This window comes from Osmia lignaria, chromosome 15, assembly GCF_051020975.1.
Source record: "Osmia lignaria lignaria isolate PbOS001 chromosome 15, iyOsmLign1, whole genome shotgun sequence".
In the NCBI taxonomy this organism is placed as follows: domain Eukaryota; kingdom Metazoa; phylum Arthropoda; class Insecta; order Hymenoptera; family Megachilidae; genus Osmia; species Osmia lignaria.
The window spans coordinates 2584906-2602855 of record NC_135046.1 but is presented as its reverse complement, the minus strand read 5'-3'; the positions used below and the strand labels follow the sequence as shown (position 1 = coordinate 2602855).

Sequence of the window (17950 nt, the reverse complement as noted above, 5' to 3'; positions counted from 1 at the left end):
AGTTATAAAGTGATAGCGTTTATCTGTTTCATCTACCAGCGACAGGTAAAGCGTTAAGGATATGCTACGGATAGCATCAGGAACTGGGAATTCATTCATTCATTCAATGTAATCGAGTACGCGATCCTGTATGATTCTACGAGTTTAGCACGTATCGCTTTACGGCAACAAGATCCACCGCAGATATTCGATTCTTCGTCTAAAGGTAAGTAGGCCACTAAGTAGACAAGTCACTGGTAATCCTACCATGCTCGGACTATTACAAAACTTTCAGGTTATCCTGGATAAAGGACTTCTTCGCCTGAATTGCTTTCTGTGATTCTCACGACTTTCATAAGACTTTGGAATTTCTGTTCAAATATTCATTAGAAACAGAAATGATTATCCTCTCCCGCTGGTAAAATATCCATACGTTAATACAAAGTCATTGGGTGTGATCATTATTCGCATTTAAAGTATTAAAAAAAAACCATATCTAAATCTTTACCATAATTTTTGTTCAGTGTATAATTACAGGCTCGAAGGATTAATTAAAGAGTAATTTAACTAAAACGTATAGAATAAAAAACAAATTGCAACAGAAAATACCATTATTATATGATAAAAAGGAAGAATATATACATAACTAGAGAACGTGATTCAACTTCTCGAATTCATTTCCATTCCAATTTTTCAGCACTGCATAAAATTATCCCAGTAATAGCCACGTGCATTCATCAGCACGTGTCTTTGCATTTTATCACGGTGATACGAAATCATAATATTCAGTTGTAAAAGTAATCTATGCTATGCTCATCTTAATTTTAAATTCCTACTATTTCATCTTTTCTAGTTGCTCCTACGAGCACTTCGAAAAGTTAAGCTTTCAATTATGTACTTGGGGGAAAGAAAAATACTTACTGGCTAACGTAGCAAGGGCCACTTTTCCTATCAGAGCGGTGCTGTACGAGATAAGAACTCGTTTCGCCGAGGAGGCCATCGCTAATTGTAATATAGCAAGCCCTACCAAGATCGCCAAAAGGGCAGAGGCTGCTGCAGCTGCCAATCCTGCCACCCACACAGCCACTGTGGAAAAAAAAGAATTAAAACATTCATTTCATTATTTATTCGATATTCCCTAGGAAGAATCTAGAAAAATATTATGTACAAAATGAACTCACAGACTGGTTGAAACCTGGAAACGCCTTGGCCACATCTCTCTCTACCGTAGAGCAAGAGTTTGCACTGCCTCCAAGGGCCAAAGTATCCCTTCTCGGCTGCTGAACCAGCTGGAAAATTAAGAAAAAAAAGATTTTAAAGTTTTTATGAAATGAATCGAAGGTTAATTTGCCTGGAATCAAATAAATCTTAAATTTTCTTACAGATTGAAAATCATTCAAGCAGGAAACGAAATCCTTCGACCAGAAAATAACACATTCAATAAAATTCTAGGCAATCCTTTCACGAAGTTTTTCCTTGTTTCCTTGCCACCTAATCGAGATCTTCGAGCAACTTAATGAGGATCATTCGAGCGAACAAACGAGACGTCCAATTTATCGGCGAGAAACTTTCACGAAGCATCGCATCGAGATCAATTACGAGCGTAATTTCGCGCTAGAAGAATCCTCCAACTCGCATAATCATCCCGGTTTGGTATCGAACACGCATCACTCGGTATCAAGCATTTCGAACTGAAACTCGTAAGCTCAGAGCACAAGTAAAATGCAATTTATCGTGATATTAATTTATACGTACTATGTATAGGATCGAGTAACTAGAGCAAAGATACAAATAATGTATACTGCCTGCAATTTCGCGATTTTTATCATTTGCGATCATTGTTTCATTTATTCCGATTTATTAAGTAGCTATTCCACCATTCGCACCTAAATCAATTTCATTGAACTAAAAATTATATTTCCTAACTCTTTGCTCTCCTTCCATGATACCGTATCCATAAAAGAACAATTACTAATTGCATTTTCTCCATTATTTTCACGGCACCGTGGCTCTGAAAAATGAATTCCTAATCTCTATTCCTACATCCGTGTCTTTCATCCTATTGCTAAATAACCAACGATCGGATAATTGTTTCACGACTTCGAACTTCGTTTACGTGTATACTATTTGATCTCACGATTTCACCAGGATATCGTTCAAAATCATCTACTTCCTCCTGAATATGCATCGTGAAATTTAAGAATAATGTTTCGAATTCGTGTAAACGAAAGATAATTAAACTACTTAGAAATTGTTACACGAATAACACTTACCGTCCGTTTCCGAACGCGATTCTCATTGAACCATACGTCTCCTGATTAGAAACGCAACAGAAAATCGTAAACCCGGTTGTAACTGCGATTAGATTAATACGCTATCGTAACCGGTGTCATAAATTAAGTATAATTGAAAAATGAAACGTTAAATTAACACGTTGACTGTCACGCAGGTCAGGAAATCGATAGATTTAGTATAACGGGATGCCTCGTTTCCATTACGAACGACTTAATTAATAAAAATTTGAAAGCAACACGTTTTTCACCCAGTGTTACAGTACGTTTACAACTTCCTCTAACGACCAGGCTTATTCTATTTGGCATCGAAGTTTATCGTCGCCACGCGAATCCATTTATCTCCGCGTAAACGAGCTTTATTAGGCGTAACCAAATGTTACAGCAACCCTTTTTCGCGTATCCTGACAAACCAGTTGAACAGTGCCACGAGTTACAATGAAAAGTGAAACGTTTTACGCAAATTAACAGAGCTGAATCCCTAAAATCGACGAACAATACATCACCGATGTAAAAATCTCCAAATTGTACCAATTAAAGAGAGTATCGAAAAAGGATGAATATTTTCTAAATTTTTTGTCCGCTTTCCGTTATTTTCTCCGTTCTCCGCAAATATTAAATTACATACCGATATCTGTTTCAATTATTCCGCAGGTAAAATATAAATATTCGCGTCTGTTGACATTTCAGCTGACTAAATGTCGCAATCTCGCGTTCCACCGTATTGTTCATCGAATTGTGCAGGGAATCGCACGTTGCGACACACGTTTCCACGCATAAAAATGTATAAATAATAATGGCTGATTCTGGAAACTCACGCTGTGGACTCAGCCCCGTGCGCCGATAAATTACAGAAGCACCTGCGACGTTACACGTGCTGTTCTAAATTAAAAACATACTCTGTTACGAACGGAGATAGAATTTTATCGATGTGGAAAACTTGGAATGGTACCACATTTACTTTTCTAATTTCGACTACGAAACGTATCATATAATAACGAAACAGTATTATTTTTAGTACAACTGTGTTTCATTCGTACTTAGTGCTTTATATAAACTATTATAATAGGTATTCAAAAGTGTTGGACGATTCTCAATGGGAACCAGCCCTGCACCCCTGAAAACTGTGTTCTCTCGTTTGTTTGATTTTATTAGACCGAAATGTGTTACTTGACGCTCGTACATCGACAAAAGATGAAACGTTTATTGTCATTACTGTAATATTAAACTGCACATGGTTTTGTTCTTTCAAACAATGCAACGAATACGAGCGAACGCGTAGGAGGTGAACGATACGTAGGTTGCATAGAAAAGATCTGTGCTGCGGTAATTCGAATCCTGTAATGCAACGTGCATTTAATATCGTATATAGAATTGCAAGTTCATGTGAAAATTTTGCAACCAACATCGATTCAATCGCGCGTTACTTTTATTCCCATGAAAAATTATTTTTAAAAAAATTTACATACAATGTATATTTGGATTATCGATAATGTAAATCGACAAATTCTGACAAATTCTATTGAAAATTTAATAGGAATATTTAATTAAAGATATCGATCAAACAAGGATACCAACGTACATGGAAGTTTCTTACATCAATGGAATTTTTCTTTCCCCTATCGTTAATACTCTGGTAATCGTAGAAAACTGGTTTCCTGTTTAAACGAAGGTACGATAGCGTTCAATCGACCACAACCGTTAAGCCACCGAGCAGACAGAAAATGCTTTTCTTTTCCTCCCTAACGAGAAAAAGTATCCAACTCGTTTTGCTCCCATGAAATTTCATTTAGCGCGATCTTTCACGAGTAGCTTGAAAACAAGTTCCTTACCCTTTGAAGATTTCTATAGTAAAAAGACTGCGTCTGATGATTGGAGTATATAGATAATATTTGATCAATTTGCAAAGTCATTAATATATTCATTTATGAAAAAATTTCAATGCACTTTTTTATCATTTGTTATTTTCCAAGGGACAAAACGATCCTGCAATAAAAGGGACGAAATACAAAACATTTTATAGGAAAATCCATTTCATTGTTCCACGAAATCAGAATGGTGGATACATTTCACAGGTATTACTTTGTCTCGTTCGAGCGTTGGTATTTTTGAATAAATGTTTAAATACGCTTCCAATAAACTGCGCTTTTAAATTTTCCGTATTTTGCGCTTGGAAAAAGTATCCAGTTTCCGGCTCGTTACAGTAGAATAAGCGCCCTAAAACTGAGCAGGTGGAATAAAAATTCATTTGAAGTAAATGAAATGCTCGCTTCCCAGCTTACTAAAAACACGCACGGTTTTTATTGTATTTCTACACACATGTGTGCACGCGTCGAAAGTGGCACACGGTTCCTGTACCTACTGTACTGGAATGAAGTAACAGCACTAAACGGTAGCACAGTTAAACGTATAATACGATGGTGTTGCAGCGATAGCGATGGGTTATCGATGATTCCTAAGAGATACAGTTACGAAATTCTGAGCTCGTTATTACATACACACCGCTGGTTATAAAAGAGAACTGGTCATTATTCGAATAATCTTCGTTTATAATAATAATGCCCGAGTTTGCTACGATATAATAGACATTAGTGTGATTTGCTGGAGAAAGTGAAGGATAAGTGGCGTTCAATTTGAAAGTTAGACCATTAATCATTAGACAACTATGCTGTTCAAAGTAATTAGAAAATCAGCCAATATTAAATTATAGTCAGGATGAAATATGTACAATGTGTTGAAATAAAATAAAAGAAATGATGTCGACGGAAAAATTTAAGTGAAAAGTATCTAGTAAAACTTCGATTTACTTGAAGATGAATTTTCAGCTCGAATATTCGAGTAGTTCGATTTTTTCGAATAGCTCGCTTTTGTTTCAAACAGTTCATCGATTTCGAGTAATTCGGCAAATTCAAGAGCTCGACTCGACTCGACCGATCGATCATTGTTTCACTCGAAATTCGTGTATTCGAATAAATCGAGTACTCGCATACCTCTACAGCAAATGTTCTACATCCTATTAGAAAAAGGAATTCCAAAGCGGACAACTAGAAGCCAGGCACGCATAAAAGCGAGCGGAATAGCATGGAGAGGGCCGAGGCGAGTCGAGTCGAAAGGACTTCCGGCGTTTGCCACCCGGAACACGAAAGTCGCTCGAGCGAAAACGCGAGAGGTAACCGCTCTGAGAAGAAGAACAAACGAGTCGGTAAGATTCAAAACCGTCTATGTAGCAGCTTGAAACGATCAAGTGACCGTGCAATCTTCTAAGGAGTCGATCATCCTCTGGAACGTCTTTAAAATATGTCACGAATTTTTCCCTGAATGGTCTCCGCTCAATCGCTTGGATAGATTTTCTATTCGATACCGAGAAATTCAGCTGCGACAATTTTTGCACCATTATCCGACCTTCTATTCCTGAAACTCCCTCCAATCTACTTTTTCGTTCTACGTGGAACTAGAACCGAGGGAAAGTCGAGAATCGACCTTAATCGATCTCAGCAATTTCCTTTCGCGACAGATTTATTCTATTTCGAACGATTTACCATCCTAAAGGTCCAACAGAATCTTTGAAATCTGTCGAAGTTAATTATTCTACGTTATTACTTGTCTCCATCCCCTAGGATAGAGACGCCTACGTTGCACCCAAGTGTACACGATTACAATAATACAATGCCGCGATATAAAAATGAGAAAACGAAAGCCGTGATAGCGTTTCCTTCCATAGATTTCCCGTTGTACCTTCCCACTGGAGCGACGCGTTACGACGCCCACAAGTCTCCCCATAAGTTTCGCATTTTACGTCCTCCGCAAGAGTACGAGATCTAAGGGAAAAGTAATTTCGATACAGGTGCTCCTTTTCAACGTGTAATTTACACGATAATTTCTATAGAGGCCGGATGAACGGGATCCTCGTGTATACATAAGTGCATAGGTGAGAGAGTGGAAAAAATACAGCCACCGACACGATGTCCAATTCCAGCTGGCTTTCCAAGCCTCTTCTTCCTTCTACTCTTCTGCCCATCCACCGGCTTAAGTGGATTACACCGACGTAGAAAGATGATAGCGCTTCCTGGGATTATTCTAGCTCCGATGCCTTTTCCGGATTCGTTTCACATACTTCTTTTCCTGGATGTCCTCTCTCACGCTCGCATCACGCAACTTGTACACGTCGACGACTCGTCCTTTCTCGTCCACTTTTCTACCTTCTACCGTTTTCTAAGGATTTCACGGATTTCGTCCATCTTCGATAATCTTCTCGAGATTTCGTGTCATTATTGAGCGATGGGTGATTCTTCAAGAATGAATGGAACATTTTTTACATCTTATGAATTCCAATTGCATAGACCAACCTGTGTATTACATTGTAACAGATTGATCTTCCCAGCATCCAAATAAGCGACCCCGAATTATTTCGTGTAATTTATTCATCCAAACTCCTCTAAACCTTCCTATTTCCGTAATTCATCAGAGGCTAGGTAATTTCTTTGACCTTCGTTCAACTCGCGACCGTAAGTTGCGCCTTTTGAAGGAACGAGGCTAAACGTTTCCCGTTTCCCTTACCTTGCGTCTCGATGGTTGGGAAACGAAGAATAAAACGGTAACGGAAAAATTAACGGAATGAACATTCGGTTTTCCCTGTGTATCGTTCTAACGATTAACCATCCTAATGGCACTGATCCACGATAAACATGGCCTATCGTCCGCATGACATCCTGCAGACTCAAACCACCGTGAACGTGCGAACCGTGCATCCACCATTTTCAACCTGGTTATTGCAGTGCCTTCAGCATTTATGCAAATGTCAAACAGCCACCCTCCACTCCCTAAACTGTTAATTAAAATTGTATCGAAAAACATCGATGACGGTAATCCGATTTACTCGAAACACGTCAAACGTGAAAACAATGCTTTCTGAATTACGTAACGATCCCTCTTTACTGGTAAACAAGTCGCTCTCTTACCGTCGAACGAGTGCGATCACTTTTATGAAGTGGAAAACCTGTTGAATAGCTTTACACAATCGTCCATTCAAAGGAAGCAATTAAAAAAGAGAGAGAGAATGGACAATATTGAAGAGTGATTAAAGTTTGTTCTCGTGCAATAGCTGCAGCCAATTGTCGATCAACGAGGTTCGTAAACATCGAGTTTACGAGAACAGAGAAAGAGGAAAGGATATAAAAAGCAAGAGAAAATTGTTGCAAGATACGGCGTAAACAAAACGTTTCATTAAATGAATTTCTACGATGAAATGACTGTTTCAATGGGGAAAAGAAATTTAAGTTAATTACCTTCATTCGATCAAATAACGCGAAAATGAATGACGAATTAACTCGTTATTACCTGGTTAGTAGGTTAATGCTACCTGTACCTTGAAAATATCCATCGAAAGTGGAGACGTTTCGGGTTTCAAGGTCATCTTCACTTTTTTTAATCGAAACTGGATATTTTTCTTAAGCGAATTGAATCTTTGGAACGTTCTATGTAAAACTATATCCACGAGCAAGCACGAGTTGAAAACTCGTAAGACGTCCTATCAATAGTTAATGCTTTCCTTTCCCTCCATTAAGTCCCGAGGGTTATTACCATCGATGCAACTATCTGTAATTGGTACGAAAGCCCAGCGTGCGAGCGAATTACACGCGGCATGTATATCCGTAAAACGAGGCTAGACGATGCACTCCCGTTTCCGTTTTCATGCACCGGATGTTGAACTCGCAGAGAAATATCCTGCCTCGATTAAACGTCGACCCGTTAAATAGACGAAGACGTATATAATTTTTCGAAAATAACGTTTCAATTCAGAATTCAATTTCCAGAATATTTCCCCGGAGCATACAGGCAGGAAAATGCGTATCATTCGATTTAATAATAATCTATTCGTGTTTAAAATAAACCTTCGAGATAATTAAAATAACTCATTTGCATTTAAATTCCGCCGAATATCGATTAGTCGTTCCTCGATTTCTTGATGGACCATTTTCTGTTTGAAACGCGCTCGTTTGAATTACAACTTCCCGTGTTGAAATTAATTACACGTGTACGGTTAAGCGAAGTCAAATTAACGGAACACGTTAAATCAATTAGCTTGGAATGGTCACAGAGACTCGTACTTACGCACTACTTTCTAAGCGCATTATCCTCGTCAAAGTAGATCCTCTTTGCATAATTTTTTTATACTCGTTGCTTTGCATTCGCTGCACTGAATTATCAAGATACTCGTTCAAAGTATCCGCGAAAAAATCCGATTAACGTAGAGATGGCCGTAGCGAAAGGGTTAAGGCTTCAGGTAAATAAAGCATTAGACGCTCGCAAGCTCCGCACCGTACCGAATTCAGTAAAACTATTAAATCTTCGCGTTTATACAGAAATATCGCGAGATCGATTAATAACGCGACATCCCACGCGACATACGCGATTGAATCGTGAGAACAACCGCTTCGCTCAGGAAAGAATGTCATGGACGAAACGTACGTACTACGCGCGGATATCTGTTTACCTAATTCCGTTGCGCAAGAATGCTTTCAGTTATTTCTATCTATAGCTAAGAGCATAGTTACGCGTGCATATAAATAAAACTCGCGGCGGAAAATTGACTGAAACTAGGGAAAAAATGATGAACGCGAAAGTTCGCTGTATCGCGAACCGAGGAAAAATATTCGTAAAATTTTCGCGCTCGATACGAGAATGAAAGGTTATCCGGAAAATGGCCCTGGAAATTATGCAAATGTAACGTGCAACGTTGAAAGCATCGTTTACGAACTTGTACCCCACGCGCGAAATGGCAGAACATTTATGTTTACAGAATGGGCTTTAACGAATTTCAATACTACAGAAGATTAAAGAGTTGTTTCATCTGACGGTAACGAGGCGTTCGGAAAATAAACATTAAACTGTATAACGTAGATGGTATCGTAACAAGCCTATAATAGAGAAATTTAAAAAATAATAATGTAGGATGCCGGCGGAAAAATTATGAGGTTTCGTCTCGGGAACCGTCCACTGCCCGGGTTCTATATTCTCAGATCTTATATACAGAGTGTTAAAAAATTCCCCGAAGACCTCTGCACCGTTAAATAGATCACGAAAAATCGAAGCGAAAAGTTGTGTAGCATTTTTCGATGGGATCAGTAGTTTAGCCACATTTCGTTGTTGAAAATTGAAAAATTGACCAATCTACGCGCAACTTGGGTGGCAAGACCCGTGGAGTAGGGGACTAGCCTCCTCTGCCGCCGACGAGCTGTGCCGCTGAGCGTCGCACTTACGCATGCGCCAAGAGTCTCAAACTGCGCGTTGATTGGTCCAATTTTTCAATTTTCAACAACGAAATGTGGCTAAACTACTGATCCCATCGAAAAATACTACAGAACTTTTCGCTTCGATTTTTCGTGATCTATCCAACGGTGTAGAGATTATCAGGGAATTCTTTAACACCCTGTATATATCGGCAAGGCCCGTGATGGAGCACTTGCGAGAAAGGATGGAGTTACACGCGCGACACCTTGCGGCCATCACGGAAAAGAGGCCCAAAGCGCCTGGGACGCCACAATAACAAACAGCCAATACCAAGCGCCGTCGACAGTCGAGAAGGCATAGAAGTGAAATTTAAAAGAATACCGACATAAAGCCTCCTACACAATCAACATTGGAGAAAACATAGAGTGATAAGTTGAAAAGAGTAGAAGCTGTCGTCCAGGACATTCTATTCGAGAATTTCGAAAGTACGAACTGCCAAATTCGAATGAATAGGATCCGAGCAGTTGTCGCGGTCAATGTTGTAACACAAAGGCAACCACGTCGATGAAGAAATCCTGGCTTTATAATGATGTATCCTGTTCCGTAACGGACGAGCCTCTTTTCACACTGGTAAACGGGAGACTATAAACTTTTGAGAGGAAGATGGCATAGTCGAGCAACGGCGAGTGAGAGCCAGGTAAAGGCCGTTGCACTCACCAGCTCCAAGACTTTCCTGGGCCCAGCATAGCGGTACTTACACTCCTCTCTCTCTCGATGCACGTACGCGGCAACGTGCTCGTATGCGCGCGTACACGACAGGGTGGCATACTTGTTCCGTACAGGTAATAGTGTGTTAGCTTGCGACATATCGTGCCGCTTCAGAAATCGACAATGACACATCAATTTAGCTTGGCAGCAGAATGCGACGCACACGATACGCAGCTTTTCCCGGCCACCGTCGCCAGATGAAGTTGTCCGGGGGTTCGTTTCGCAGGAAACACTTGAGAACGTTACGAAAACAGGGTGACATAGACATTTTCAACCCTTTCGCTATGGACATCTCTAAAAAATGTCAACACTTTGCGCTGGACCGCTATAATAGCCACTCGATAATTGCTTGCTTTCACGGTTTCATAATTAACCACTTAAGTGGAGTGTAGACACGGGGGAATTTTTTATGTAAATTTCGTTATTGATGCACCATGTCAGAGAAAATTGCCAAATTACACCGAGATGTTTGTAATATAAGACATTATGGAATAAGATGATGGGCTCGTTTGTGTACAAACTCGGAGGAGATTATAGAGACACGATATCGTGGGTACTTTTAATCTCGTTTCATGAATAGACGTATACGATGATCTTCTTCATCAACGAAATATTCTCCAGAAATTTGTGGAATATACGTGACCAAAATAAATGACACAATCACGCGTTGAATAGATATAATATAAATAATCATAATAATTCACCGCTGTTCGCAATCAATTAAATTGGATCTTGTCTGCTCCTTAAGGTAATTTTTCAGAAACTTCACGGGACCATTCAACTCGTCAGCCTGCGACGAGCTCCTCCTTCTTGTTTTTCCACGCTTACGATCGTTTCACGTTATGCCCGTTCATCTTTTCCCAACCGGTCTTCCACGTTTACTACCACCGTTCTACACGATCTTTCATCGAATCCATTAACCTACTTCTTACACCAGTTCTGTCTGCTTCCCGCAAAGATCGAATAGCACCCTCCGTGTACGTAATCTCGATCACCTCGCCACGCTAACTAACCGAGACACGGTGTAAACGACCATCCTCATTGTATTTTCACTTTCCACGCTTCAACTTGTAATCACGAGACTTAAAATCCCTTCCTGGCAAACTCGTTATTTTTCGTCTCAAGGTCGAGGTGTATGAAGAAAAATGAAGTACAGTAAACTATTCGATAATTTGCTGCCATATAAATCTCTGTCGGAAACGCCCCTGCTCTTATTTTACTCTTTCCAGAAACAATTAAATTATGTTATGCCATAAATATAAATAAGCATAATTAACCGAGGTTTTTCTTCGCCCGAGCTGTACTGGGCTATTTCCGAATGACCCCACCAAAATTGAGAACTCAGGATCGAAATATAACCTAAATCGACTACAAGAAACCGATTAAAGTTGGTTTCAAAGCTGGATGTCTTACTGTTTTTGAGATATCGTGGTAAGAAGTTTTTGTACAATTTTGGGACTATGTATGCGCTATTCGATACTGCGCATGCGCTATTCGATACTGCGCATGCGCTTTTCAATACTGGGCATGCGCTATTCAACACTGCGCGTGCGCTTTTCAATACTGTAGTATATACTATTCGATACTGCGCATACATAGAACCTTAATCTAACCTATCCTAACCTTACCACGATATCTCAAAAACGGTAAAACATTCAGCTCTGAAACCAATTTTAATCGGTTTCTGGTTGTCAATTTAAGTTATATACCGAAGCTGAGTTCTCAATTTTGGTGAGGCCATTCAGAAACTTATCCTTGTACTGTACTTACATGGTTCCATTTTCTACATTTAAAAATCTGAAAGTATTACATATAACTCAAGTTTCCGACGAAAAATGTCGGAAAGTGTTCGTGCTAACGCGAACCTTATCACCCCCAATCGCGCACCCTTCCGGTAGCTCCTGTTTCTCAGGTGCTGATTATCATTTTTGTTACACACGCACATGAGAATTCTACGCTGCTGGATCCTCGTCACGTTACCTGATTCACTAATGTGTGAGTGCGTAATAGTATCCAAACACCTGCGAACCTGCTAGTCCCACCTGGCCAATGACTGCGTGTACCTGGTGTATGTACTTGCGCACCGTTGTGCTTCTTTAATAGGAATAACGTTTTCAGTGTGTTTTTCACGCTTGCTAATGAATAGGAAAAGATACCCTAATGGAAATCTCGTTCACTCGTTGCTTTCGATAATTATCGTTCGATCAAAGAATTTTGAAAGATCGATAAACTAATTTTTACTTCGACCCAAGTTACTTCCGTGTAATTAAACATTCTTTTTATTCGATGGCTAATCAACGTTCAACAATTATCTTCATTAGACAAGTAAGACCGTGCGCCAAGGTTTATTGCTCCGCATTGTAGCAAGTTTTAATTACAATCCAGAAGACCACGAACGAACGGTAGTTGGCTGCTTTTATTGTAACGCAACCGCATTATGCACGACGCGAATAACGCGAGTAACAGTATTCAAAACCACGGTTTTAGAATCGAGAATCACGATATACGGTGGAAAGTTTCTATGTTTCTACATATGTTAAGGAACAGGATCGATGAACAGGCATCGACAATCGTAACAGTCATAAAAGGATGCGAAATCAGCTAACCCATTTCTCTGGAAATCGTACGTTTTCTCTCATTGTTGCACAATTCCATTCTTGTCTAACGAGGCGGCTTTATCTTTTACTTTCCAGTTTTAATGAAACGATGATACGCGATTAGGCGCGGAATATCCGTGTTAATCTCGTGGATCCTTTCTCAGGATGCAATTAACATTTTAATGCTCGCGTAGCGTTAACCTGTGAACTTTGTTGCGAAAAGAGAGCGTGTAAGTGTAAAGCAACAATAGGATGAATGAAACGAAATAAATCAACTGAAATGTAGGTACTTAATTAATTGTATACAGAAATGAAATTAGGATTCGGAAAAGTTTCCATTTCAATGAAATATTTTCATTGTAGAAAGAAAAGGCTAATATCAGAGAATCACGAATGTTGTATTATTCCTTAATGAAAGAGGCCTTACGAGTAGCTACGCACCTGTGCCACTCATTCACACACGTATCCGTACACAAACACAGGTGTGTTCACAGACGTATTTATCACAGGTAGCGTATCGTAGTAACCACCTGCTAGGGTCACGCATACCGTTTTCATTCTTGCTGCATTCATCGGTCACAAGTGTGTACTATCGACACAAAGGATACTAAATCTATTTATTACCTAACTAACACATTATTTATGGAGAAATCCTGTTTTTTCAACATGTTGATAGTCGAGTAATATCCGTTATTTAAGACCCTCGTAACTTCTCGTTGTTAGAGGAAGCTTTGAGAAAGCATAGTAAATAGAATAGAAACTTTCGGTACAGTTTTAATACCGTAACGTGAGGAGAAGAATGTTATTTTATACAATACCTAATACCCTAGATATTTTTTCAAATATTCGGTTTCTTTTCTCTAATATGAAATTGATGTTCCAACTAGCTAACAGAATTAAAAAGTATATGAATCGTTCCGTTTGATCGCAAACCGCAATCCACGCCACTCTATAAACTGCATTCCGCTTTACGAAGGCTCTTTATGAAAGGAACGCATCAACATCGACCGATGCCAATGTACGATGCATCGCGTTAAACTGCATACGCGTATTGTATACGCCTGCAACCGTGTCGATGTGCTCGTGTACACTCTACTGGGTGTCTCGAATTTTTTTCAATAAAATTGAAGAAGGATATATAAGTAATTATTTCAATGGGCGAAAAGCTTATTCAGCGTCAAACTCGTGGATTGCATAATTAGAATGCACTTGCAATTGGATATTCGTGTTAACGGATGCAACGGTTATCGAGCAACGGAGGAAAAAACATAGCTGGAACAACGGAGCGTGAAAAGCGATTAACCGATAACATTTCTGAATCCGTTTTTGAGCAACCAACGAGCTTGTACACGTGAAAGTGCCGAAGGGTTATCGACATCCATTGTATTCTTTGCCGTAGTCCGATACAATGGAACCCTGTTTATCTAAGCATCGATCACCTAAATATATACCTTATTTACACGTTTATTCCATGATTCTTGACCGTCCAAAACAAACAGCTACATAGTACATACATATATGGACTTGTACTACACGTGTACCAAATACAAATTCTGACATTGAACAATTCTTCGCTGTTTCATAAAATGCATGGAAATAATGAACGAGGGGAATAACAATGAACTTTTTGCTTCGTTGTTTCAAGAACGTAAAAACCACAAGTAAGCAGACAATTGAATTCTTATTCCGGTTGAAAAGATATCCCGAACAAAATAATGTAAACGCGATATGAATTTATATGGCATTATTTCATATGAATAATGGTCTGCCTTCGAATCGTATCTAATTATACCTAGACTTGATATTTATCTCTTGTAATCCTACATTAATTAAAGGACACGTGTTCAGTTAGATAACAGTGTTGTTGAAAACGAAAACTGACGAGGTAATAAATAACGTGGGACGAAAAATACCCTGCCGTGTATGTAATCTATATAAATCTTTGAGTAATTTATCAATTTAAATAACGTTTCTCTAAACTAAGCACTTTTTAATGTTTGTTGATTTGAAAATTCTTGGAATTCTCTCTTATCTTATGAAATCGTTAATTTTCTTAAATTGCCCGAAGAAAACAATATTGTTAATACATTAAACAGCTATACGAATGTTTGATCAATTGGATAAATAAAAGAGTTAACCTATAACATTATTTAAGGAGAAACAAGTTGAAAACAAACAAACGATGAAAGATGGAACATGTAGCTACTGCAAAAACAACCTGACGGAATTAATTGACTCGATATACAGGAAGTCGTGTTCTGAATTACATAGGTCAAGCTAGACTCCTATCTGAAGAAAACAAAACATACGGTTTTGCTGCTACGAATTCTTGATGAATGAAATAAATTCTATCGACATTTTACCGATAAAGAAGTCTTTAAGTAACTTACAGTCTGTACACGAAGACTACACACAGCTGTTACGGTTGCCCTTGTAACGCTTAAATAAGAAACAGATGCAAAGGAGCGTTTCGATTTAACTATTATGAAAACCATGCACTATTATGATATATTTAAGGATTAAGAAACTTCGTAATGGTTTTAAATATACCATCGGTAATCACGGTGGCGAGTAACTGTTAAAAGTCACGTTGCTGACATTTCCATGTAAATTATGTAATAGGAACCACAAAGTAACCGCATTAGTTTACGCAACTCGTGTTTTACTCAGTTGCGCTTAAACAAGCAACAGTATTTAACTTCTACTGCTGTATTTGTGTACCCGACTTATTATCACCTTTTGTGCCAGACGTACGTAACAAGTTTATATCAATAACAATCGGACTGCGTCTGCCTTAAAATTATTCGATATTTGTCTATGGCAATTTGCTAATGTTCCACTGTTACTTAACATGTTTTTAGTTCATAAACATATAAATATGAAATTTAAATTGCAAGAGAAAATATTGTAAATAATAATCTAATAACTTAGATTAAGCTTTTTATTAACGCAAATATCGATGATATTTTAATCGTCGTTTCTAAAGTGTCATTATACCTGACACAGGTAATGAAAGAAATCAATAGGTAATCAATATCATAACCGTGAACTCGAGCTAGCCGCAATCTGGCCGCGAGAAAGTCGTGACACGCGCAATGTCGTCGAGCAATGCAGATCCGCGCATCATCGCGGTGGATCGAGGAAATACGCGGGCTGGATGAGAAGAATTTCAAAAGCATGACTCACCGTCAGGATTGGTGAAGTATCCCCAGGTGGGGGTCGCGGTGGCTGCCGATTGGAGGACCACGGCCAGAATACTTAGGGCCAGAGCACCGGCGGCGCCTCGCGCCGCGACGGCGCGCTTTTCGCTTCGTTGCGGATCGGTTGTCGTCGTGGCGACCGCCCTTACGCCTTGCCGGTTGCTCGAATCGGTTGCCATTCTTCATACCGTTCTCGTGTCTTCGTAGATCTTCTTACCGTGACACACGCAACAATTCGAGAAACACTATATGCTTTATTTCCTTTCGTTCTGTCCCTTTTCTTCGCTGTCACGCACGCACTATATGCCCGTACTTCGTTAGATAGAATGGAGAAACTGTTACAGTCTGCCGGTATCTGGGTACGTGCAACAAGAGTGGCTAATTACATCGGCGACGGACATAGCGTCGACGACGCAACCGATAATCGAATCTCGTACACGCCCGATGTCACGTACAACTTCGAGTATGGATAGGCGCGTGCATACACGCAATCGATAGGTCGAAGTGGGAGAAGAAAGAAGTAGGGAGAGGTATATCGGCTTAGGCGAATTCCATGTTTCGTGTCACTCTTTCTTTCTTTCGTGGCCGATAGAGAGATATATGTATGCCTACACCTTTATATCGTGTGCCCTTCCCTCTCGCTTCCTACCTTTTCGACTAAAACCCTTCTCGCGAATATACGCACCTTACCTCGTGGCTCGGCTCGAGCTGAAACTCGGGAACCGGTTTTTGCGATGTACGAACCGGCTAAAAATAAAAGCGCCTCGGATTCTCTCTCCTTCGTTGCTCCATTCGACTCTTGTAATTTTCTGTCTCCTCATACGTTACAGTGTGCCAATCTTCCGGGGAGTACCGTGAACGTTACACGCGCGCCCGCACTACATTTAATCGAACGTTAGATCACGACCGATCGAATCGGCCGCGGTCCTCGATCAACGATCACCTTCACCACCTGTCATCACGATTTACGAACGAATTAAGATGGCGCACTGGGAAATGTTACTTCCTGAACGATTCGAAGCTTTTCATTCTTCGGCTCTGGATGTTTCTACGTCGCTACGAGCGTAGAGAAAATATTGTACTTTCACGACATCCTCGTCGAACGGGTCGAAGAAACAGTGGACAACTTCGATCGTGTTAACGAAGGTACGAGGCTCGAGCACAGGTAGTTCGGTAGGTTAGGTTCGGTGCGCGGTGGAAATACGAACCGCTTGATATTTACCAAGGTGCTATAGTTATCGATCGTACGGGGATACGCTCGCTTCATTTCGTGCCACGTCTCCTTCCACGCGTTTCGTAACCGTTTCTTGCCACTCACTGCGTCTTGTCAGCTTACAGTATCCACATTAGGTCTTCGTTAAGACCGTCCTTCGCTGTACGTTCGACGTGTGTAAAACTCTTTCAAAATCCATGGAACACGTCGAATTTTCCCGCTCTGTCACGCCACCTTTTTCTGCTGTACTGCACTCTTGTTCACTATTAACCTTACGCACCGTGTCAGTGTGTCACAACGTTACGCGTGTATGCACTTCGTCGATAACAGATTGTCGATCAACCGTGAGTCTACCGGCGCATTCACTTAGTAACACAGAAACGTAACACAACGAAACCGGAATTTTCCCTCGAATTTTCCTGCTACGCGAAGGTTCGCACAAGGAAAAAAATGTTGATAGAACAACGATGACACGTAAACGCGAAAACAGCGAGCCACGAGATGTTTGTACTTGCGTATTCTAACCGCGCTGCCTACGTAGGAAACAGTGGGAGAAAGAGCGAGAAGGAAAACAGGGGAAGAGAAGAGAGCAAGAGAGAGCAGAACAAAGAGAAACAATACGCATACGCGAGCCTGCGCGTTGCGCGGCATACTGAGGCGACCGGCATCGTC

General features: G+C 40.0%; 1 protein-coding gene across 1 annotated transcript in view; it reads right to left on the bottom strand.

The window, feature by feature from the left end:
* The window catches only part of LOC117600518 (uncharacterized), a 24521-nt gene extending 6571 nt beyond the window's left edge, over positions 1–17950 (bottom strand). The window contains exons 1-3 of the mRNA XM_034316071.2: positions 16052–17950; positions 1161–1268; positions 901–1065 (exon numbers count right to left, since the gene is read on the bottom strand). Of these exons, the coding sequence (XP_034171962.1) occupies positions 901–1065; positions 1161–1268; positions 16052–16244 (466 nt within the window). The 5' untranslated portion in view covers positions 16245–17950. The remainder of the gene's footprint in view (positions 1–900; positions 1066–1160; positions 1269–16051) is intronic.